The sequence below is a fragment of the Thunnus maccoyii genome, chromosome 17 (genome assembly GCF_910596095.1).
Source record: "Thunnus maccoyii chromosome 17, fThuMac1.1, whole genome shotgun sequence".
Lineage (NCBI taxonomy): Eukaryota > Metazoa > Chordata > Actinopteri > Scombriformes > Scombridae > Thunnus > Thunnus maccoyii.
In genome coordinates, this window is record NC_056549.1 from 23,940,163 (window position 1) to 23,966,431 (window position 26,269).

General features: G+C 39.8%; 2 protein-coding genes across 2 annotated transcripts; both read right to left on the bottom strand.

The window, feature by feature from the left end:
• Window positions 1–9,195: 9,195 nt before the first annotated feature.
• Window positions 9,196–14,356, bottom strand: LOC121882804 (G-protein coupled receptor 4-like). The gene is made up of 2 exons (XM_042391248.1): window positions 12,975–14,356; window positions 9,196–10,305 (listed from the first exon to the last, which is right to left on the bottom strand). Exon 2 carries the CDS (start codon window positions 10,261–10,263, stop codon window positions 9,196–9,198), a length of 1,068 nt encoding a protein of 355 aa, XP_042247182.1. The 5' UTR covers window positions 10,264–10,305; window positions 12,975–14,356.
• Window positions 14,357–22,658: 8,302 nt separating this feature from the next.
• LOC121882448 (G-protein coupled receptor 4-like) lies at window positions 22,659–25,208 on the bottom strand. The gene has a single exon (XM_042390708.1). It carries the CDS (start codon window positions 24,783–24,785, stop codon window positions 23,754–23,756), a length of 1,032 nt encoding a protein of 343 aa, XP_042246642.1. The 5' UTR covers window positions 24,786–25,208; the 3' UTR covers window positions 22,659–23,753.
• Window positions 25,209–26,269: the final 1,061 nt, after the last annotated feature.

A 26,269-nucleotide genomic window follows, 5' to 3' on the forward strand; every position in this document is an offset into this window, starting at 1 on the left:
TGTTATATTAGTCAGTAAAATCACCCATGTACATCTCTGTTCTGTGTCAGGGTCTGTAAAATATTGTATAAACGCGCGCGTGTGTGTGTGCGTGTGTGTGTATGAGAGGGCTGTGGGGGCGGGGAGGAGGGAGGAACTCGGATGCTGATGGAGAGAGGGGGGATGGATGGATGCAGGGATCCAAAGACAATCAGGAAGTGAGGAACGACTGTGGAGGAGGTGGATAACTGAGCCTGTTTCCATGGTAACCTGCCAGTAAAAGGATGGGATGGGAGGGGAGGGGGGGGGGCGGGGTGTATGTATATGTATGTATGTAACATGGTGGGCCAGTCGGGCTGAGCTCATGTCTGGCTGAATTTTAAAAAAATCCAATAAAGACACAGTCACAGGCGCCTGCTGGTTGATCAATCACGTTTAATTCCCTCTGATCAATACACTGTACACTTAGTCTAGGCATGTGTGAAGCTGTTCTCAAGAGCAATAATATTTCATTTATTAGGATACAGCACAGACCAGCTGCACACAAATCAGAAAATGCTCCACACAAACAAAAATACAGTACGACTAGCTCCAAAATACAGTATCTCAAGTAAGGCTTTACAGAGAGGATAATGTGATGACCAACTCAAGGATTTCCATATATGCACCCACCGTTATTACAAAAGTTTGACTTTAAAAAACGATCAAAAATAGCTACCAAATAACCAAAAAAAAAAAAGAGATCAAATCTATATATACATACAAACAAGCAATAAAAAACACACATCAATTGATGTTACAATTTGAAGGTAAATTAAAAGAGTGAGAAACAAGAACTGTTACACAGAAAAGCATTAAATCTTTACATTTAATAAGATGTAACTGGTTAGTATCTGGCATTCTGTCTGTACATTAAACTCTCTTTATTAAAAAGATTAAAAATTAAAATATGGGGAAGTCATGTTGAGGTATAGAGCTATTATTTGTGTATTTTTTGTAACTATAATATCTTTCAGCTTAATCTGAAGTCTGAAGATTTTGGTTATAGAATGAAACACTTATTGCAGTTTATGTTGCTTTCCAGCCCATTTATCTCAGTTTTGGATAAATTGGAGGGAGGGGTACCAATGTCCAAAATGTCATATTCTATAACAATAAACTTACAGTAATAAACTTAATTTATATAAAATATTTCTGATTATATTTACAAAGTGCTTTACAGGAGGAAAGAAGCAAATTAAAACAAACACAGATATCATAAAACACCAGGAGATCAAATTAAGTTAAATAAAAATATTAAATGGCAAGAGCAACAAATATTCATAAACTTTCCTGTAAGAGTGTTTTAAGAAGAGATTTAAGATGTCTGATCTAAATAGGCAGAGTGTTCCTAAATATTACACATAGTCGCTTTAATAAAAAAAATATTCAAGCTGTGAGTCAGACAGTTGTCAGATGTTTTACCTGCAGACCTGATACACACACAGGCAGGATTAGTCACCTTATATGTTTTAGATGCACTACACTGAAGTCTGTGATTTATGTGCAACATATAATGAGGTCTAGTGGTGAGTCATAGGTGACACACACACACACACACACACACACACACACACACACACACACACACACACACACATACACACACCCATTTCCATTCTCGAAGTTTCCATCAGATGATAACAGATTACTACATAATATAGAAAATAAAGTGAGTTCTGTTAAAATAACCACAATGTAGAATCTTGCTTTAAAATGAGTTGTTTGTGTGTTTTTATTAGCCAAAAACATCTCACTGACACTGAACAGAGCATTTTTATTGATGACCTTGTTCCCCATTTACTGTAATTTATCTAGACATCCATCATTTTCTATCCCTTTTTAGTAACTTTTATTTACTCTTGGATTACCCATCTTCATCACCAGCTGCTAGCAGGATCCTTGTTTCTCTCTAATTCATCAGATTATGCAACTGAATGCTGCACTGCTGCGCACAGAAGAGCATCCCAGCTGGGAAAAAGATTGGTTGGTATTGTCTTACAACTAGCCATACTGTGGCAAAGCAGCCAATAGTCAGGAGTTGCTAACTGAGCTGATGCTGCCCTCTGCTGGAAGAGGAGACAAAATCCTCATCATGCAGCTTCTGTAGCAGTTCAAAAATAACGCTATTTTAATTGGTAAAATACAGAATCTTTCAAGAGAGTGCAGTACTTGCAACAGGATAAAAACATGGGGATCACAATGTGCTGAAAATGACTTTATCTTTCATATTAGTCACTAGTTTTTGCTTCTAGTTGAGCAGATATATGTCTATAGTTGCAGTATGTATTTTGTTTATATCTGGTGATGTTAAACTGGTCAAGTTTGCCCCCTTTTTTCTCCTCTATTGCACAAGATCATTATTAACTGACATAAACTGGGGAGAAGAAATTGATTTAGGCCACAGAGAATGAAAACATTGTCTGTGATGTGCCTTCAGACACAGTTTTAACTTCAGATTAACAAGATTCTCTGTAAATTTAATGTAGATTTTTCTAAAATATTGGTGAACACATGCCTAGCTGGTGCAATAGATGACAGGTCACACAGTGTGTAAAAGAGATGTGTCCTCCTAAAAGTCTTGGTACACTAAGAGAGGGAGAGCATTAATGATTTTTATATCTGTATTTCCCAACCTTTTTGGCTCATGGCCCCTTGAAATGAAGCATTGTCTACTTGTGACCCCTCAGTACAAGAGCTGTGATCAGTTTGTCCAAAGGGGGATTTTTCTCATTGGATTATTCAATTTGAAGGATTTTTAGGGGCCCGAAGAGGTAAAACAATCCAGTTCGTCACAAGAAAAACCACAAATCTGAGCAGAAAGGCAGAAAAAATAAACACTGTGAAACTGTTTTATTTTTTTCTTTCTTTTCAAATTCTTTCATCATCTGATGAACCCTCAGATCGTTCTTGAGAAACATCAGACATCTTACCAGCCTGTCCTGCTGTCTCATAGCCTTCAGCCAACCTAAGCCCTCTATATTATCCATCCATCAAATTTTTCATTCGTTTATTTGTTACCTATATGTTCCTGCTTTTCTTGTTCAGGATCACAGGGACCGGATCCAGCATGTGTTGGCAGAAGCAGGGTTCACCCTGACTCTGGAAAGGCTGCCAGATTTTATTAAACCGAAAGCTCTTTACACCAACAGATTAGTTTGGAGCTCCACCTGCTGGTGTTATAAAGGACACACACACACAAACAATTTTGTACTAATATGTTTATAAGGGCCTTTATTAGGTCAGTGGACCTCAGCACAAACCGACCATGCTAAAAATTTTAACAAAACCTCTCATCTAATTGAATGTAGTCTAATCTTATTTTACCCTTAAAATATTTTTTGAATAAGTGAGGAGCAGAAAAACATCTGAGTTTCAGATTGTTTATTTCAGATCTTTGTCCTTTGATGCCACCTGCTTCAAATGTTGTTGATGCTCACATACAACTACATGAATACCAATGTGATTACACATGAGGTAAGAGGATATAATGATTACATGTTCATTTGATATCATAATTACATCATCTGTTAAAAATATACAATTGCTTTAGATAAAGTGGTACATTCATTTCTTTACACTCACTGAAAATAACAAATTTCCACATATGATTTTATCAGTCTGACAACATGAGATCTATAAAGAGATGCAGTTGAAAGCTCAGGTAAAAGTCAGTAAGTTGACATTTCTTTTTTTTTTTTTTTTAATCAAACTACTATTCTCAAATTCAAGAATGAACTTTTCCACTCAATGATTCTATCACATTTTCTGGAAATATAAAGTAATACATATTCACATTTTATTAGAGTTTCAACCCATTTCAAGGAACTTTTTTTATTAGATTGTGGCAAACTCTTACATTGAGACTTTTTTTTTGCCTTGTATGAAGAGAGATGTCGCAGCGTTTATTAAAACCTGCCATACATGCCAGCTGACTGACAAACCTAACCAGACACTAAAACCTGTGCCACTGTGTCCCATACCTGCAGTCAGCCAGCCATCTGATTGTATGATAGTTGACTGCATGGGTCCACTGCCTCGCTCAAAGTCCGGTGCAAATGATCTTTTCACTGTTATGTGCCAGAGAACTCGCTATCCTGTCGCGTATCCTCTGCGCACAATAAAAAACTACGAGTTCTATAGTGCGAGCACTCTCCCAGTTTATATCCATATTTGGCATTCCAAAAGTCATTCAGTCGGACCAGGGGTCAAACTTTTCTTCTCATATGTTTGCACAGGTATTGAAGCAACTCAGGTGTCCAGCACAATCAAAGCTTGGCTTATCATGCTCAGAGTCAGGGGGCGTTGGAGTGCTTCCACCAAACCCTAAAGTCCATCCTGCGCGCATACTGCACAGAGTTGGTTAAAGACTAGGAAGAGAGTTTGCTCTGGTTGATGCTTGCAGCGAGGGAGGTGACACAGGAGAGTACAGGGTTTAGCCCAAATGAATTAGTGTTTGCACACATGGGAAGAGGTCCTTTGGCTGCACTGTCTGGTAACTGGGTGAAACCGCAACCTCCTAAAAACTTGATTGATTACATTAATGGGTTTCGACACAGACTATAAATAGCTGGGGAGCTGGCTAAGGAGAAGCTGGTGTCAGCTCAGGGTAAAATGAAGCACTTGTATGATTGTCAAGCTGAGCGCTGTATTTTTAGTCCTGGAGACCAAGTGCTTGCTTTGCTCCCTATTGTTACTTCACCTTTTCAGGTGAAATTCACTGGTCCATTGTATTGTGTTGAATTCTAGTGTGAGTGTAGTTTGTGATCTTCACTTGGCCACAGCTGGGCCAAGCTGTCCAGATAAGGTGCAAGTACAGTGGAACAGGGGTGGGCAAGGACTGGAGTAAGGACAGGTGTTGGTTCCCCACTGGCAGTTTCTTCTCTCTACTTTTCAGGCAGCAGCAGTGGTGCATGAGTGTGGAGCAGCAGCGGAATGGGATGCACATCTACAGAGCTATTGGACTGGAGAGGGTGGCTTGTCGGCGGAGTGGTCGGATAATTGGACGCAGCAACAAACTGGCAGGCTCTGTATCAAAAGAGACTTAATTCCTTCACCCTATAATTATTAGACTTTTTATCTTTTGTACTTTTTTTTTTTATCATTTTATACAAGGCCTTGATTTTAGATTAGTAGTTTAAATAACCTTACATTGTGCATCCATATTGATTGAGTAATTTGTGAATAAATTATTCAACTTGAATCTTCTTCCCTTCGGTAATTTCTACTGTTCACCCCGTTAAAACGTACTTATAAGAGTCCTAGGTGGCGTTGTCATTCAACAAACCTCTTCCCGGGCCACACTATCATAACATGGTTGGTACCAATGGATTCCAGTCTGTGCAGTTTTATGTGATATCAGCATCTTCACTTCACCTTTAAAACCGAGCCACTACAGCCTCCAAAAGACAGATAATAATGTTGACATATCAATTAGATTAGGCCTAATTAACCAGTTAAGAAACTTTCCGGAAGTGAAACCTTGTTATTCCGTCCCGTGCTTGTTTTTCTCTACTTCCCGCAAGTTTTTTTTCTTCTGTAGCTACCACCAGTCTTCTGTGCTGTCTTTGCCATTCAATTACTGTTTTAACACTGCCCTCAGACACCCACCTGAACGTCAATCCCACAAAGCAATATTTAAACAAAAAAAATATGACACATATTCCAGTAAGAAACGGCAGCTAGTAGCAGTGATAACGCTAACACAGACTACAAACTTAGCTTTACAGGTAGTGAAAAGTAGCTAAATGTGTTCCAATAAGGACACTAAGGGTTTGCAGAAAATGCAGCAGCCTGGATAACGAAACATCATTCCCTTTAGCACATATGGAAATACTCACACACCACAGTTGGACTGTCACAGTTGGACTACCTTTCTCTCCACCATGTTGTCCTTTCAAATGCACATGGATGCTACTTTTATGCTGTTATCTGTTGGAAGTTTTTTAACCTCAAATGCTTTTGCAGATGACTTGTGACCATCACTGCATGGTCACCAGTGTGGAGGCAATGTGACCTGGGTCAGTCCATGACTCCCGTATCTTCAGGGAGTCTGCACTGTGCCACAGGTTTGAGCAGGGTATGGCAACTGTACATTGAATATTACATTTGGTTATGTTCTTTAAACTGCATTTTATGATACTGATCATGGCAGTATTCCTTTTTATCTTCAGTTCAGTGGAGTGCTGCTAGGTGACAGGGGGTACTCCTGCCTTACTCTGATGCAGGGCCACAAAATTGAACACGGCCCTTACCAAGACCAGGGTCAGGATTGAGATGACACTTGGGATACTGAAGGCCAGCTTCACTTGCCTACATGGGCTCAGGGTGGCCCCAGACCAGGCTTGCAGGATCATCTCGGCCTGTGTTGTACTCCACCATATAGCCACCATACAGAAGGAGAGGATCCCTCCTGTCAGCCTACAACACTCTGATGTAGTGGACCCCATCATACTAGACCACCCTACAGGCAGGGCTGTGAGAGAAGCCATCACACAGCAATTTTTTGCATAAACACACACAAACAGGCCTTTTTTGTGTTTTCATTTAGTCTTTATTCATTCTTATTTAATTAGGTTAATCTTTTGTTCTCTCGTTCCGAGAAAAAAGGAAAAATACATTTTAGTTGTAATCCCATGCCTGGAAATAAATTACTTTACTGAATTGCCTTCTTTTCGTACTCTAGTTTCTCCATCTCGAGTATCACTTTTTTGATCATATATTTTTTGTAGTCAATATCAAGCTCTAAAGTCCTCTTATAGAGAGACCTCACATTGTCTGCTCCAACCTGAAACAACACCAGTGTCTCCCCATCAACTGTAGAGAAAGTAAATACAAGTTACTTACTTCCACAATAATTAGTATATTGTATAATTGTCTTTCATTAGCAACCCAGTAGTTTCACATTGACTCATTGACACATACCCTGTACAAATGTGGCCTGTTGGGAACAGCTGACACTTCCACCAGGGTCTGAAGAAACACCCCCTTCCACTCCTTCCATTCGTCATTATTGGAGAGAACCAGCTCCTCAGCAGGAGTGTACTCCTGTGTAGGAGGGCCCCCTCCTGTCTTTTTCATCTCATTCTTTATCCTGTTGGCTGCAAGTAATGTCAAAGCCATGTCATCGCGCTGTTGTATACCAATATCCTAAAACAGAGACTGATTTACGCACCTACTTGTTTTGCTTATAAGATATGAAAGCAAGGCTACTTACTGATTTTAATTATGTTTTTATATTTATTTTTTATTTGCTCCCACATCAGTTTTACACCACCAGGGTTGCAGCTTAAAGAAAAACTGCATACACGCCATAAGACTACATCTAAGCAACACATTAATGTAATGGAATAAACAAATGTAATTATAGTCAGATCTACTGGTGCCCTAATGATGGTGCAGTGATATTATAAGCCTATTAACTTGCACATTCATGCAGTCAGCGATTTTTTACCAGCTGTCCTTCCTGCATTTGGTAGCTACAACTGTGTTGCTCTTTGCCTGGATGATGTGTTTTAATTCTTCATATTTGTTTAATATTATAGTTTGTTCTTCGTTTGTGAGGTATGCTGCTCTGCTGCCAGTAGACTTGTTTGCGAGTGGTTATATGCTGCAAACACCGCCCCTTTTATGTGAACGTGCTCAGGGCCAGATTGGGAAAACCAGGGTTGACAACCACCACCAAGTTGACAACCACCATCATGTGACTGCTTAGTGTTATTGTGGTTGTCAGGGTTAGTAACAAAAAGGGTTATAACAAAAAGATATCCCGTGTATGTTGAACTTGCTTCGTAGTACAGGTCCCAGGTGAAGGCAAAAGTATTTCAGATTTCACTTCAGTCCTGTACGCTCTTCAAATCAAGCAGTAGGCAGTAAAATGTCTGGACAAAGGTTCAATGCAACATGCAATAATATCTCAAGTGGTCCTTTAATATAATCTGCAACATATCTGTCCTTCTCCCACTTGGTCCAGTCTAAACAAACAGGGAAAAAGTCAGAGGGCAACTGGTGAACTGGTGGAGAATGACAACCAAGGGACATAAAGCCAGACTGTGACAGGATCATGACATCACCCAATAACAAATAAATAAGTACAAGGATGTAAAATGGAGAGTGAAACAACAGTTTTAATATTTACATTAGAGAAAAGCATGTTTTTGTGCAATTTTGATGCTATTCCTGTTCTCAATACTCACAAGGCATCTTCAAAGTCTAACTATTGCAACAAAGCACAAATAATATGGACTCACAACAACTATCTAATTCCAATCCCACACACAGGTTCTAGTGGTAGCTATTAGCACCACTAGCTGATGTAGTTGTAACATTAAACAGGAATGAATAATCATAACTTCAGAAACAGATCATTTTAACCTACATTATCTCAAATCAAGGACTATTTTAATGCACAACTCAGAAGGTGATTTTTGCTCCTCAAGACTTTAAAGGGCCATTGTAGTTGAGGACTAGACTTTACTTCCCCTTAGAGTAAACTTGCAGCTCTCATTTACCCTGTATGAGAAAATGAGAGAATAATCATAATAATGAAAGCACAGCGCAGAGAAGCCAGATGAGGGATCATTACATGTGATGTGTCATCATATTTAAAAATAATTCCAACCAAAATCTGACTAAAGCTGAAACTAAAACAGAGTATTTTGCAGAAGTCTAAACAAGTTGTCTGTCTCTCACAATGGGTTGGACTGAAACCACTCAAGGGGTGGTCCGAAAACATCAGATTTTTTTATTCTTGTGTTTGTCAGTTGCTGAAAATAGAAAAATGATCATTGATATAGGCTGCTGAAATATAATCATCTGATTGCAGGGACTGTATGATGATAAGTTTATTTTTAAAAAGACAAAAAGTGAGGTAGCAAAACCATAACTTTGCTCCCCCTAACTGAATAATTGGGATGCATTTGACCCCCTATGTGCAGGATATGAGGGAAGATGAAAACAGACAAATGAGGCAATGTGGTTTCTGATTGTCTGTATACGAAGGGTTGATGGGATATGAATAATCCAGCTACTCACTCGCTAACACTGAAGATGAAGACATGAGTACAGCGACAGTATTATGCATAATCATATGTATGCACATCTACACACACATATGCATACAAGTGCACAGGTGGATTTTTCTACCCATATATCACGTATACAGCTTAATTTTCATATTTAATTGCTATTAGGCTGTGATCTGCGATGTGTAGATAGAGCATAGTCCTCTGTCTGTGTCCTTGTATTCCTCCTCCAGCAGAGAGTCACCTCCTCTTGGACTCCGTTACTGACTAATGCATACAACACAGGGTCCACCACACAGTTCAGACTGGACAGTGCCAGTGTGCATGAGAAGAAGAAATGCATCTTTTGTTCAAACTGGCAGTAACTTCCATCGGGTTGAACCTGATGGAAGAAGACTAGTGAGCGTGCGAGCAGGATAATGTGATATGGAGCGTAGCAAATTGAGAAGATGCCAATTACCCCAAAAGACAGCATGCGGACCTTCCTCTTAGCCTGGGCACTCAGGCCGGGACTTTGGCCTACAGTGGCTAGCACCTTCCAGTAGCTGACAGTCAACACCAGCAGGGGCAGCAGGAAGCCAAAGCCCACTCGGAGCAGGTTGAACAAGGCAACAGGCCTCTGCATGGGATAGGTCTCATAACAACGGTCATTGTCGTTTTTGTCATCATGGGCATCTTTGAGATTGTCATAGATCAGCCACACGATGTGCAGCACCACCACTACAACATGAACAATGGCGCACTGTGTCCAGGCGTAATATGATGTACGGTGGGTTTTGGAGCGGTGGGGGTACATGACCAACAGACAGCGGTGCGCAGAGATACAGCAGAGCAGGTAGATGCTGATGTACATGTTGGAGTAGTAGAAGAAGCCGGCTACACTGCAGCTCGTAACACCTAGGTGCCAGTGATGGTCCTGTCGGTAATAATTGATCCAAAGAGGTATGGTGAAGAGGTAAAGCATGTCTGAGAGGGACAGGTTTAGCAGGAAGATGCCCATAACATTTTGCCTCTGCACTTCTCGAAAAATGGGACCCAGCATCAGCACATTGAAGATCAAACCAAAGATAAAAACCAGGATGTAAACAGCCATCAGGAGGTCACTAGTGGCACTTGCACCAATATCAACACACTGTTGAGTTAAGTTTGATGTGTTTGTGGCATTCATTGTTGCTTCAGTTGAGTTTAGGGTTGTTGCTGTTGATGTTGCTGTGGCATTCATTGTTGCTTCAGTTTTCTGTCACTTTTCTGATTGGAAATTCACCTGCAAGTGTAAAGAAAACACATAGTTTCATAGGAACAGTTTGTCAGTTTGAGTTAAAGTGACACAGGTGACATGAGCTTACTCAGTCATTAGTCTGAGTAAGCTAGACTCAGTCATTAGTCTGGCTACTAAGTGTTCTTCTCCTCTTACTAACAATGGGCCTATAACTGTGAAGACTGTTCTATTCATGTCATATGCTTTTATCGCTGCTTTTTACAATTAGTGTGGGATTTCCTCTTTCCTCTAGCCTAAAGGTAATCATTAGGGGTGATTACAAATACAAATACATTATTCAGCAAAGCACAAATAGTGGGTTTTTTATGAATATTTGTTTCGTACAAATATTTTTTAAAATTACTTGTTTTCAGGAAGAAAAAAAACCCTGTCAAATACCAGCGCACAGATCAGTAACATAACTTTCTCAGTCTCTGTCTTCTGCTCCACTGTTCTAAACGAGGGGAGTCGCATCCACCTGCTGCATGATGCACATTTCCTTATTTGAGCATCACTCCCGGCATTGAGAGTGTTCCCCAGAGATAAAGCTGAGCTACTGACACAAGCAAAGTGCTTTCAAGGTACTCTCCATAACCTGTTGCTCCCTTTCCGCAAAGTTAGGTTGTAAAAAATAGGCAATAAATGAAAAGTGCAAAACAGTAACCACCTTTGATGTTCTTCCCAACACATTACACACTGTGTCTGTGTTATGGGTGTATAAATAGGTAGAAGTCTGTCTGCAATGAGTAAAGTTTTAGCTCAGTAGTCAGCGCAGTTATCTATGATCTGGGAGACTCCAGGTCAAGACCCAGTGTGGGGACCTCCCTTATAAGGTAGTTTATTCATGAACACTTATTGTAACACTTTAATTTTCTAAAAATAAAAGCATAATAAAAACAAAAACAGGATTTCTAAGACTCTTTCCACTTTTATTCAAATAAAAATATAAATAATTTTGCTGCCTCAACAAATATAGATACAAATACAAATACTGGATCATCTGCACATCCCTAGTAATCATTGTCTATTTTTCACGTTAAACAATATTTAAATTTATTTGATCACATAATCCCAATGCAGGCCTGCTTTACACAGCTGATCCAACCTTCACTTACTCATTTTGTTCATCTGAGCAAACTATGTGTTTGCTAATATTAGAAATTGAACTAAGCCAGGTTGTTATTATACAACCTTGAGGCTTTAAAAGAGCAAAACATCAGCATTTCTGTCAAGAACGGGAATGTGCTGCATCCTATGAGAGAACGATGGTCAGACAGGCACATAGGCTCACATATCTTATTCCCTAACTAAATTGTTACCCTCAGGCAGACGTTATAGAGCTAGCAGATGTAAAAGTAACCGTTTCAAGCTTTCCTTTGTCCCAACATCTATTGTACTACTCAATAAACAACCAGCTGAACCCCCACGATTGTAGTGCATCAAGCTCAGTGCAGGAGGTGTAATAAGGAAGTAGGCTCAGTTGTTTTTTAGTCTAGGTAGTATGTTCTATGATTATTGAGATTTTATCTATTACAAAGTGAATAATGTCTCACTTTTTGCCATGGGTTATGTGCAATAACTTATCCTTAGTAGTGCCTCAAGTACAGTGAAGGAGGTGCTATAAGGTGGAAGGCACTGTAGTTTTTAGTCTAGGTAGTATGTTGTATGAATTTTTAAGATTAAATCCATTGTTTACAATGTGATCTATGTTTCACTTACGTTATCTTGGGTTACGTGCAACATCTGATGGTTATGGTCTTTGGTTGTGTTGCAATATCTTATCTGTTCTAGTTGAATGAAATCAACTGGTGTCTGAGTGGTCGCTTTTGAATTACATTGATCATGTTGGTCATGTATTGCTTACTGTTGGATCGCAGCTGTGTGCACTACCTTTTGCATGTATGCACCACAGCACTGTCTAGTGAATCTAATATTTAGTGATCTTTTATTGCATTGTGTGATCATAGTTCAGTTCGGCACTTTTTTAAACTAGTGCACCACTGCATCTTCTTGTCATTGAGGTATGTTTCTGTACAGGAAATATTTTGTCATGTATTGTCTTGTAATGAGGTATATTTTTGTCCATGTACTGTTTTGTCATGTATCACTTGATTGTAACTTGTGTAGTACTTTTGCCCAAGACAAATTTCCTTTGGGACATTAAAGTTTATCTCATCTTATCTCATCCTAAATGTCCTTTTTTCCAAACGTCCAAAATCCATCTGTCATAGCTTGCCTCCCTAATAGCAAAGCTATGCTTCAGAGATCTCATAGTCCACCAGTACATTCCTGTGAATTTTCCCTCTTTCTTCATGTTAAGCAGTTCTCTGTTGTACTCTCCAGTCTGTAGTAGTGACCACTGCTGGGAGAGCCGCAGAAAAACATTCAGCCCTGCAGAGATTCAACATTTCTAGCCTAATTATTCTTGCAATGCTGACTCACACAGCCTCAAGCATGCCGTCTTTCCCTGTCAGCAGTCCACTGGAGGCAAAAAAAAAACTAGCAAAGTGTGGTTTCAAAATACATGAATACTCTTAACAACCTGCCTGAAAAACATGCAAACATACCACACATTTTTAACCTTTTCATTGTTACTCTTTTGAGGCATTTTTTCTTAAGTCTAGTATACTTTCCAGAAATCTTACAACCAGAAATGTAATCATTAATGACCTCACCTGTTGTTTTTGGTTTGAGGTGTGTCTTGATTTTGAATCTATCCAGTGGGTGAAGAGTTTCAGACACATTCCACAGATCAATCCAGGAGGGTCAGAGGACGAGCTTAAGAAGAGACTCTTCACAGCTGCTGACATAAAGTCAAACCACTACAATCCCACATGATGCTCTCAAACAATTACTACACAAGATAGAGACAAGACAGCCACAGTTGAAGTATCAGCAAGTAGAGAGTAGAAAGGGATGACTACAAAAAAAGGTGAAGACAGAAGTAGATTTAAGGTTTGAAGAGAAACACTCGACTGTGATGGAGCAGATATAATGAGGATGTTTATACTCCTGAGATGCTGAAATAACTTGAATATTCTTCCGGTATTACACTGTATTTAAAGGAAGCTGAAACTTTGTGGGGAGACAGCCATAAAGCACGTCACATACCTCAACCTTTATTTCCCAATTTTACTTTCACATTGATACATGTCTTTTCATAGTGTAAATGTACATCACAATGGAGCTTTTTCACCTCTTAAAGCAGCTATAATCAGTATTTTTATATTAACAATGGATTGGACACAACTACTTGTGTGTGAAAAGGGTTGATGCAGAGCCTGATAGCATCTTTTAGCTCACTGTTTTGATTTTCTGGCTGCAACTTTACTGTTTCTGCTGCAAGTAGTAAAAAAAATCTGTTACTACTGGTTTATGTGCAACTCTGTGCTCTCTGTCTTGATATTTTATCTTCATTATTGCAAAGATACTCTGTGTAGCTTACAGGTTCAAACCTGAAGGGAGGCATGTTCTACTGCTGCTACTTACCTAAGTCATGTTGTCTGCTTGTAAATTTGATACTACATCACAAATGTCGAACTACATTGCTTTTAAAGACACAAATTTATAGCAAGACTGCAGTCAATTGTAAAACTGTTGTATCACACCCTGGCAGGTTAAAGTCACCTCACTCTGCTGTGTCAAACTCTTTACAAGGAAAGCTTTCATATGTCCGGAGTTGACATTTTAAAAGCACAACTTGTGGGTAGAATTTCTGTGATCGTTCCAAGTTCAAGGGTTGTGAAGTGTGCATGACATTTTTAAAATGGTGGACCCTGTGAAAGTTACTTTTCACATGAACTCTTTTTCGTTCCCAATGATGTTGATGTGTAGTAACAAAATCTTATGCTTTTTTGAAAAGATAACAAGCTCATGTGATTTTTTTTTCTAGCAACAGCATTCTCAGTTAAACCACAAGAACCCTTTGACTATTGTGTACGTGACCACTCACACAAACCTTGCCACAAGTTTAATTTGAAGGTAGTGTATACCGCCACTGCTACATGAGGACTGTTATACTTTCAGTTCAGTGACCACACTGATCATTTCCTGAAACACTTCAACAACTACGTATCTACAGAGAAAAGACAGATATAATGAATATAATTGAATTGTTAAATGACATATTAACTTTTCACTAATTAACAGTTAATTGTCTTTTGATGCAAATTAATGTAACATCTCAAATTGATTTTAAGTACCTACCTGATCTATTCCTTTATATCTGAAATGTGTATATTTGTATTTTTGTATAATGTATTTGTATAATTGACCATAATACCCAGATAGCATAAGGAAGTGGGCCACTTCAGGCAATGATGTGGCACTGCTGGCCGCCTTCTGGCCCGGACAAAAATGGATGTGAGCCTGAAATGGCCCACATGTAAAATAGCAAATATGGCCCAAATATCTCAAATGAAATGTGGGCCTTTTTTGGTAAAGATACAATGCTCTTATGTGTTATGTGTATTCTGGGTGTGGGCCAGTTCTGGTTTATCTGGTTTGTTCTTGGTTGACATATGGCTTGCTTGTGGCCCAGATCTGGCAAACAGGAGCAGACTGCTCAAGTGCCATCATTCCATGCGGTATGTGGGCCGGATGAAAGTGCCGAAAGTGTCGGGTGTGGGCCAGATCTGGGCCACAGCAATTTTGCTATCTGGGTAGTATCTCTTCATCCTATGACATACGTTTGAGATCAAGTATGATGATAAGTATCTCATACTTCCCACTGATTTTTACGCCTACCACCAACAAGATATTCCCTCATTTGGTGTTTTAATGATGGTGGTGGAGAGTGCTGTCTTACACATCGGTCCAAAATCTCCCATAGGTTTTCAGTTGGGTTGAAATCTGGTGACTGTGAAGGCCATAGCATATGATTCACATCATTTTCATACTCAAACCATTCAGTGACCCCTCGTGCCCTGTGAATTGGGGCAGTGTCATCCTGGAAGAGACCACTCCCATCAGGATAGAAATGTTTCATCATAGGATAAAAGGTGATGACTCAGAATAACTTTGTATTGATTTGCAGTGACCCTTCCCTCTAAGGGAAAGTGGACCCAAACCATAGCATAAAATGTTAAATGGAGAGTACAAATTGTTAAGCAGTAAGCATGAAATATTAAACAGAGTGAGAATTGTTAACCTGAGAGCACAAAATATTAAACAGAGAGAATGAATTGTAAAATGGAGAGTATGAAATATTAAATAGATTAGATAAACAGATTTTTGTTGCCTCAATTAGACTTAACAAGCTCTGTAAAAACACAGTGAGGCTAAAGTAATGATACAACATGAACAGTGGAAGTGACCTGGGAGATTTTCTTGTTCTTCAGGACTGTGTTGGTTGTGTTACTGTGGCTGAGCTGTCCTCCACGTCTCCGTTAGCTCAGTTGTCGTTAGCCTCTGACGGCTCAAACCAACACTGGATTCATCGAGTGGCTGTTTTCCTTAATCATTTCATACCAGCTGTCGTCTGCTTACTGTAGTCTCCAATGCAAGCTTTTCGCTAGTTGTCTTTACTGTCCAGATATTTTTCAGTGTTTTATGATCTTGTCTCTGCTTCTCAGTACAGTGTGTTAATGACAGATGTTGGTCATGTTGTAGATGTCTCACAGCTGCACTAAACTGCTTTATTATCTGCTTCTCTGTGCAGCTCAATAATCTGCACTGCATCAATTTACAGACATTTTCTTCTGAAGTTCTGCAGCTTACCTTTTCTTTCTTTCTTTCTTTCCTTCCTTCCTTCCCCAGTAGCACCGGCACAATCACTGGCAATTCTTCCTGGCGTCCAGCACACATACAGTCAACATACTATAACCACGTGAACACAACAAGCACACCAGCTCATATCATTGACTTAAAAATGAAGTACACACAGAAGAGAAACTAAATTGTTGTTTTTCAATGGGATATTAAAACCAAAAACAAATTATAAATCTACTACAATTGTTCAAGAATTCATAGTAAACTTGATTTTTTTCTTTCTTCATACAAATAGTCATTCTTAATCAACATAAATACTTCTCTGATGACATCCCAAAATTATATATTTATTTATCCTGCACTTTCACACATGTAATTCCAAGAAAAAGGGTGTGTAAATATGTTACTTGTTCTCTGCATATAGGTGATTTCTACTTTCATACAGGTTTACATTTTATTTCTTGCACCATTTTTCATTAGTTTCCTGAAATGTTTGGAGATATTGTTTTAACAAAACTTTGAACCGATCTTTGGTATTTTCTTGAACAATATGCTCTGGTAATAAATTCTACTTGACTGTGGATCTTTTTTTTTACTGCAACGTAGGGTTCAGGTCATGATATTGTCTGTATTTTGAACATAAATTTTTTGGTCCAATTCATACATTGGCGGGAAATTCAAATCAATACAGCTCAGTGACAGCATCGGCACCGCTGTCAGAGACACTTAGAAAATTAAAGGAAAATATCAAAGCAGTGCCCAAAAATGGCACAACAAAGAAAAGTCTGCTGAATTTTCTGCCAAACTTACGAAAATCACTACTATATTTGGAACGGTAAATCCTGTCAGATATGAAGAAGGATGCAGTATGTTAACAGGTGGGTTCCTGCATAGTTGACAGTGTTTAGCTACTATACAGTTATCGACCATTTTGGCAAAATGAACAGTTATTAAACAGCCTTATTGTGTGAAGTTAGTAAGCCTATATGTTGTGCTGAGTTTTTTTTCCAGAGTAATATAATGTTAAAAGGCTTTCATATAGCCTATTCTACGAGGAATTGTCTTTAGGCACAAAAACGGCTATAGCCCACATACAGAGAAAAATATAGCTACTGCCACACAAGTGTCATAAAAACAGGATAGGCTATTTCATAAATAAAAACACAAGCTATAATAAAAATGTTAACGGAATGTTATGTTAATGTTATGTTATTATTCATCTAAAAGACCCAAAATGAACACGGCAGCAGACTACTTCATTACTATAAGTAAATTATTTAAAAAAGCATTTGTATAGGAATATTTCTGTCCCAAGCTTTTTCATCCATATAAGTGGTTGATCACTGTAATCCTGATCACTAGAAGCGGTTTCCACTGTAGTTGCCCCCACCCCCACCTTCATGATACTGTGTACACATGTACTTGCTTTTACATTGTTGTTGAGTCACTTGTCATTGTTTGCCACAATGATTGGCTACCTGCCCATTGACTGCAATGACTGAATTGTCCTTAACCTTGCCTTGCTATGGCATTCACTCTGTCACTGTGATGAGTAGCATCATTTAATCCAATCACTGTTATCAGCAATTCAGCTGCTGAATGTAATTAGATGTTTCCACAAACTATCAGCTGTGATGCCAGCTGAATCCTGTCAACTCATTTAGAATTTCAGATACCAGGCCTTTATAAGTGTCAGATAATGATCGACCAAATTTGTGTGATCTACAAGAAGTATGTCAAATACAACCACAGTCATTAGCACAGTGATTTCAGTATGGGACATGCTCCAGCAGGAGCAGGAGCGCATGGGACACAGGAGAGCACGCCTGAGGTGTACAGCGTTACTTTTACTAGAGGTAATAATCACACAAATATATTGCTTTAATAGTATTTGAAGTAACACATCACAAATACATCAAACACACTGATAGCTGTAGGTTGTCTAATCAGACATCACAGCATTTTTCCAAACATAGCATGCACAAGCCTACACAAAAGGTTGAGTATATCTCAGCCATGTAGACAAAAGAAAGCACACATAATAGCCTCAACATATAATAGTTTTTATGTTGTCTATGTCATACACATTTCATGTTCCAGGTAGTTCAGACAAATGTTGTTATACCATGAAGAAAAATTGTGGGAAGTAACACAGTTTCCTTTCTTTTGTAGGCTGACAGGGCATCAATACATGCGCAACTAAATCCCCATGTGCCAGTCCTTGATGTGTACTCTGATGGCCAAGACCTCATGCCTGATTACAGGCTGGGCCATCCATCAATGGAGGCCCTGATGAGGATCCTGCCATCAAAGTACACACAAGGCTGGTCACATGAGGCACACGGCTTATCATACGGTGTGGTGTCCGGGGCCTTTCATGTCCTCAAGTCCACAGTCTGCAGACTGGTGCACACTGGAGTAGAGAAAATTGCAGCCCTTCGCCAGGAGGTATTCAGGCTGCCCACTGCCGGAGCAATGGACAAAGTTGGTCAGGGATTTGCACGGCTGGCCAACAGTCCAGTGTTCTCCAGGTGTGTGGGCGCCATTGATGGCTGCCATGTCTGCATCAAGACCCCCCCCCAGGACCATGAGCCTGTGGCTGACGTAGCCTCCAGTGGTGGCTCATCATCCCTGGAGCTGGGGCTGCTACTTGTAGCTAGGCATGTGAGGAGGAGGAAGAAGAAGATTTGGTACAGCCTGGCACAAGTAGTGGCACCATCACACAAGCGGATGATGAGCCATCCACCTCTGCCTGTCCCCCACCCACCAAAAAACAACGGACCTCCAGGGGGGCTTTAATGGCCTTGCTCAAAGAGGAGGCCCAAAAGGAGGAAGAACGTTTCCAGGCTGGGCAAGCCAACATTAAAAGATTTTTAGATTTATTTGAGGAGTTAGTGAAAAAACAATGTTAAAATGTTGAAAACAAGTATTTTAAGTTATATTCATACATCAGACTGTACAACAATGACATTGTAAGTTATATTCATACATCACATGCACAAGCCTACACAGAAGGTGGAGTATATCTCAGCCATGTAGGCAAAAGAAAGCACACATAATAGCCTCAACATATAATAGTTTTTATGTTGTCTATGTCATACACATTTCATGTTCCAGGTAGTTCAGACAAATGTTGTTATACCATTAAGATAAATTGTGGGAAGTAACACAGTTTCTTTTATTTTGTAGGTTGACACGGCACAGATACATGCACAACTAAATCCCCATGTGCCAGTCCTTGATGTGTACTCTGATGGCCAAGACCTCATGCCTGATTACAGGCTGGGCCGTCCATCAATGGAGGCCCTGATGAGGATCCTGCCATCAAAGTACACACAAGGCTGGTCACATGAGGTACACATACTCCTCACTGTTCACTGGTTGGCACACGGCTTATCATGTCCCCAAATTTAGTGGGTCTGTGGACAATGGTGATAGTGTGATGTTGCATTGATTGTCACACCATGCGGGTGCTTGTGCTGGTGAGCAAAATAGCATGAAGAAAACAGATATAAATCAGTAAACTCACAACCAGGCCTTCTTGGCAGTGTGCCTCTTTCCAGTAAAGAGGTGGTCATTTTGTGACCTTAATCTGATCAACTTTTGTGTCACTTTGTCTTCCTCTGTTAAATGAGACATATTCCAGAGCTGTCAGTGCAGGGCAACCTACTTTACAAGCAATGACACACATTATTTCACTCACATAACATGTAGAACAAAGCATGATAGGCATATGTCTATGGTTTATCAGGCCCGTTTGGTCCTTGAAGAGAACAGCTGCAAATACGATGTGGCAGCCATGTGAATGCTTGTAATTTTGTTACCGTAACATGGCCCTTACCAAGACCAGGGTCAGGATTGAGATGACACTTGGGATACTGAAGGCCAGCTTCACTTGCCTACATGGGCTCAGGGTGGCACCAGACCAGGCTTGCAGGATCATCTCGGCCTGTGTTGTACTCCACCATATAGCCACCATACAGAAGGAGAGGATCCCTCCTGTCAGCCTACAACACTCTGATGTAGTGGACCCCATCATACTAGTCCACCATACAGGCAGGGCTGTGAGAGAGGCCATCACACAGCAATTTTTTGCATAAACACACACAAACAGGCCTTTTTTGTGTTTTCATTTAGTCTTTATTCATTCTTCTTTAATTAGGTTAATCTTTTGTTCTCTTGTTCCGGGAAAAAAGGAAAAATACATTTTAGTTTGTTTCCCATGCCTGGAAATAAATTACTTTACTGAAGTACCTTCTTTTCGTACTCCAGTTTCTCCACCTCAAGTATCATTTTTTTGATCATATATTTTTTGTAGTCAATATCAAGCTCTAAAGTCCTCTTATAGAGAGACCTCACATTGTCTGCTCCAACCTGAAACAACACCAGTGTCTCCCCATCAACTGTAGAGAAAGTAAATACAAGTTACTTACTCCCACAATAATTAGTATATTGTATAATTGTCTTTCATTAGCAACCCAGTAGTTTCACATTGACTCATTGACACATACCCTGTACAAATGTGGCCTGTTGGGAACAGCTGACACTTCCACCAGGGTCTGAAGAAACACCCCCTTCCACTCCTTCCATTCGTCATTATCGGAGAGAACCAGCTCCTCAGCAGGAGTGTACTCCTGTGTAGGAGGGCTCCCTCCTGTCTTTTTCATCTCATTCTTTATCCTGTTGGCTGCAAGTAATGTCAAAGCCATGTCATCGCGCTGTTGTATACCAATATCCTAAAACAGAGACTGATTTACGCACCTACTTGTTTTGCTTATAAGATATGAAAGCAAGGCTACTTACTGATTTTAATTATGTTTTTATATTTATTTTTTATTTGCTCCCACATCAGTTTTACACCACCAGGGTTGCAGCTTAAAGAAAAACTGCATACACGCCATAAGACTACATCTAAGCAACACATTAATGTAATGTGTAGCACTCGGCTTCTAACACTACTATTTAGTAAGGATTTTAATAATGTTGGACCAGAATCAGAGGATACCAGATTCGGACAGGAGGCAGAAATGGTTATTTGCAACATTAAATGACCACACGAGACAAGAAGCTGCAAACTGGTACCTTGTATTATCTTTTTTTGAAATAAACAAAATAAATAAAAATACTTTAAGTGCAGTTAATAGTTCAATTCCACAGTTTCTCAGTTTCAATTTAGCAACAAGTTATTTCTTCTGTCACTTTTTCTTTTGGTTTTGAACCACTGAGTTCTTTTCAACTATTTTCCTGTTTTGACTGGGTGCACCCTTCTATAGGTTAACTAAATCCTCAATATCTGGATCCAAGGTTAGTTAGGTAACAATATCAGAACCATATCCTGTTCAATATTGTCACTTCACAACACTCTTCAACCTTGCAACAGTTCACCATTCACTGCTCTAGCAATAACAGAATCACTTTAACCAAGGCACAATAATACACCATATCAATAGTATGAATACTCAGTCCACTCATTTAAACCAGTGCTGGTTATGGCTCGGTCCTTCCACAGGCACAGGGAATGCGTTTGAAGAAGAATGAAGAAGGTAAGTGTCTTTTCCAAATCAAGTCAAAAAATGAAGTGAACTCAGAGCCTGGGACTTTGGATTGTGCAAGTAGGGCTGGGGGTTGAGCATGAAAGTGGTGCTGGCCTTGTGCAGTTAAGATGTTTACCCTACCGCCGTGGCAGGAGAGAGGTAAGGTTGACAGTTCTCGGCTCTGGGCTCTCGGTTCAGGGATCTTCAATCCAGGGATCTAATGGTCTCGTCTGGTTCGGCTCGCCATTAACTTCAAATCAACTCAAAAAACCTGACCAATTCGGGAGTTCCTCTGTGTCACTTGGCAGGTTTCAGTGAGCAGCCTCTCACACACACACTTCTATGAGCGTTCAGCAGTAGGTCCTTTCTCAACAGTGTCACCCAGCGTCTGACTAGTGTACGCTGTGTAGCTTGCCTGCGGTGCTGTGGACCTGCACTCTGATTGGCTGAAGCACTTCTGTGTTGTTAACCCTTTGTGACCCAGGTTACAAATGGAATAAACAAATGTAATTATAGTCAGATCTACTGGTGCCCTAATGATGGTGCAGATATTATAAGCCTATTAACTTTTTACCAGCTGTCCTTCCTGCATTTGGTAGCTACAACTGTGTTGCTCTTTGCCTGGATGATGTGTTTTAATTCTTCATATTTGTTTAATATTATAGTTTGTTCTTCCTTTGTGAAGTATGCTGCTCTGCTGCCAGTAGACTTGTTTGCGAGTGGTTATATGCTGCAAACACCGCCCCTTTTATGTGAACATGCTCAGGGCTAGACCAACCAGGGTTGACTTACCAAGTTGATAACCACCATCATGTGACTGCTTAGCGTTATTGCGGTTATCAGGGTTAGTAACAAAAAAGGGTTATAACAAAAAGATATCCCGTGTATGTTGAACTTGCTTCGTAGTACAGGTCCCAGGTGAAGGCAAAAGTATTTCAGATTTCACTTCAGTCCTGTACGCTCTTCAAATCAAGCAGTAGGCAGTAAAATGTCTGGACAAAGGTTCAATGCAACATGCAATAATATCTCAAGTGTGGTCCTTTAATATAATCTGCAACATATCTGTCCTTCTCCCACTTGGTCCAGTCTAAACAAACAGGGAAAAAGTCGGAGGCAACTGGTGAACTGGTGGAGAATGACAACCAAGGGACATAAAGCCAGACTGTGACAGGATCATGACACCACCCAAGAACAAATAAATAAGTACAAGGATGTAACAAGGTGAGTGAAATAACAGTTTTAATATTTGCATTGGACAAAAGCATGTTTTTGTGCAATTTTGATTCTATTGCTGTTCTCAATACTAACAAGGCATCTTCAAAGTCTAACTATTGCAACAAAGCACAAATAATATGGACTCACAACAACTATCTAATTCCAATCCCACACACAGGTTCTAGTGGTAGGTATTAGCACCACTAGCTGATGTAGTTGTAATATTAAACAGGAATGAATAATCATAACTTCAGAAGCAGATCATTTTAACCTACATTATCTTAAATCAAGGACTATTTTAATGCATAACTCAGAAGGTGATTTTTACTCCTCAAGACTTAAAGGGGCCATTGTAGTTGAGGACTAGACTTTACTTCCCCTTACTCTAAGGGATCTACATGTGATGCGTCATCATATTTAAAAATAATTCCAACCAAAATCTGACTAAAGCTGAAACTAAAGCAGAGTATTTTGCAGAAGTCTAAACAAGTTGTCTGTCTCTCACGATGGGTTGGACTGAAACCACTCAAGGGGTGGTCTAAAAACATCAGATTTTTTTATACTTGTGTTTGTCATTTGCTGAAAATAGAAAAATGATCATTGATATAGGCTGCTGAAATATAATCATCTGATTGTGGGGACTGTATGATGATAAGTTTATTTTTAAAAAGACAAAAACTGACGTAGCAAAACCATAACTTTGCTCCCCCTAACTGAATAATTGGGATGCATTTGACCCCCTCTTCTATGTGCAGGATATGAGGGAAGATAAAAACAGACAAATGAGGCAATGTGGTTTCTGATTGTCTGTATACGAAGGGTTGATGGGATATGAATAATCCAGCTACTCACTCACTAAAACTGAAGATGAAGACATGAGTACAGCGACAGTATTATGCATAATCATATGCATGCACATCTACACACACATATGCATACAAGTGCACAGGTGGATATTTCTACCCATATATCACATATGCAGCTTACTTTTCATATTTAATTGCTATTAGGCTTTCCTCTACTATGTCTAGTTAGAACACAGTCCTCTCTCTCCGTCCCTGTATTCCTCCTCCAGCAGAGAGTCACCTCCTTTTGGACTCCATTACCGACAAATACATACAACAGAGGGTCCATCACACAGTTCAGACTGGACAGTGCCAGTGTGCATGAGAAGAAGAAATGCATCTTCTGTTCAAACTGGCAGTAACTTCCATCAGGTTGGGTGTTGTCACTCTGGTAGAAGACTAGTGAGCGTGCGAGCAGGATAATGTGATATGGAGCGTAGCAAATTGAGAAGATGCCAATTACCCCAAAAGACAGCATGCGGACCTTCCTCTTAGCTTGGGCATTCAGGTGGGGACGTTGGCCTACAGTGGCTAGTATCTTCCAGTAGCAGACAGTCAACACCAGCAGGGGCAGCAGGAAGCCAAAGCCCACTCGGAGGAGGTTGAACAAGGCAACAGGCCTCTGCATGGGATAGGTCTCATAACAACGGTCATTGTTGTTTTCCTCATCATGGGTATCTTTGAGATTGTCATAGATCAGCCACACGATGTGCAGCACCACCACTACAACATGAACAATGGCGCACTGTGTCCAGGCGTAATATGATGTACGGTGGGTTTTGGAGCGGTGCGGGTACGTGACCACCAAACAGCGGTGCACAGAGATACAGCAGAGCAGGTAGATGCTGATATACATGTTGGAGTAGTAGAAGAAGCCGGCAAAACCGCAGCTCATAACACCTAGGTTCCAGTGATGGTCCTGTCGGTAATAATTGATCCAAAGAGGTATGGTGAAGAGGTAAAGCATGTCTGAGAGGGACAGGTTTAGCAGGAAGATGCCCATAACATTTTGCCTCTGCACTTCTCGAAAAATGGGACCCAGCATCAGCACATTGAAGATCAAACCAAAGATAAAAGCCAGGATGTAAACAGCCATCTTGAGGTCACTAATGGCACTTGCACCAATATCAACACATTGAGTTGAGTTTAGGATTGTTGCTGTTGATGTGGTTGTGGCATTCATTGTTGCTTCAGTTTTCTGTCACTTTTCTGATTGGAAATTCACCTGCAAGTGTAAAGAAAACACATAGTTTCATAGGAACAGTTTGTCAGTTTGAGTTAAAGTGACACAGGTGACATGAGCTTACTCAGTCATTGGTCTGAGTAAGCTAGACTCAGTCATTAGTCTGGCTACTAAGTGTTCTTCTCCTCTTACTAACAATGGGCCTATAACTGTGAAGACTGTTGTAACCCTTATTACGATGTAATAACAGAGCACAGGTAAGTAGTAGTCAATAGTAATAACTGGACCAGTAACAGAAGACACTAAGCCTTTAAGAGCCAATATTTTGAACATCAATAATGACACAGACTACAATGGTTTGTATGTTTGTGGCCACTTGTTATTTCAAGCTGAAAGTCAACATGTAATACAACAGCTTTTTTTGGAAAGATCAATGTATGGAAAATAAAACAAAAGATACCCTTTGTTCCCAAAGTTAGTCCTTATTGCGTTGGGGCCCTTTTTCCGACCAAATGTCAGTGTATCACTGTCTATTTTAGTCCTACCACACGGTCTGTGAGAAAGGAGAAACCAAGGAACCCTGCACGCATCTCAGGTTCAATACCAGTGGTTCGGTTCGGCTCGCCACCCAGTTCACACTGGGAATCTCTGGGTCTAGGGATCTGAAGCCTTGCAGGAGTCCAGCAGGAAGTGCTGGCTGCGTCCCCTTTTTCTTTATGGTATCACCAAAAACCTGACCTAGAGACAGGCCAGATGAGATCCAAATATCTCATTACATTCATGCTGTCTGCATAAATCATGTTCATTTTCTAATCTCCCACGAATTATTACCAATTAATAATAATATTTTGTATTAATTAGTTCAAATCATGTTCTCAAAAAGATTTAGTTGTACAACAAAAATATATCTTTAGTTTCAAGTGTTCATTTGTAGTTGTGTAACTATAAATACATTCAAAGTGCTTCTTATAATCATGTTCAAATACACATTAATAACCATCTACAAATACTCAAAATTATGTGGTTACACAAGTAACTGACAAAAGTACATTTTACAAAAATAAAATAAAATGCTGTGGAGTACCCCTTTAATTTGGCCAAAATTGCATCAAATGCAGTAAACATTAATAGTAACGTGAGGCATTAAGGCTTAACGTGCTTAATTGTCTCTCCTTGCACCGGTAACAGTGAGAGATTGCACTAAATATTAACCTCTTTAATTACTATAAACATAAAATAAACATAAATTGCACGTAACACCAAATAATCATGCCAGCTAAGTGGCTAGGCTCAAGTTAACACGCTACTAGCATCACAAAACACAGTCTCAGATAGAGCACTATTAGCACCTTTTAATGGCTATCAGCGCCAATTAACATAAATATCAGCTGCCTTACAGTCATCTTAACAGGTTTTATAGTGTTTTCACTCACCGCTGAGTCAAAGTATGAACGAGGTTTACAGCATTTCACCTCGGCAGACCC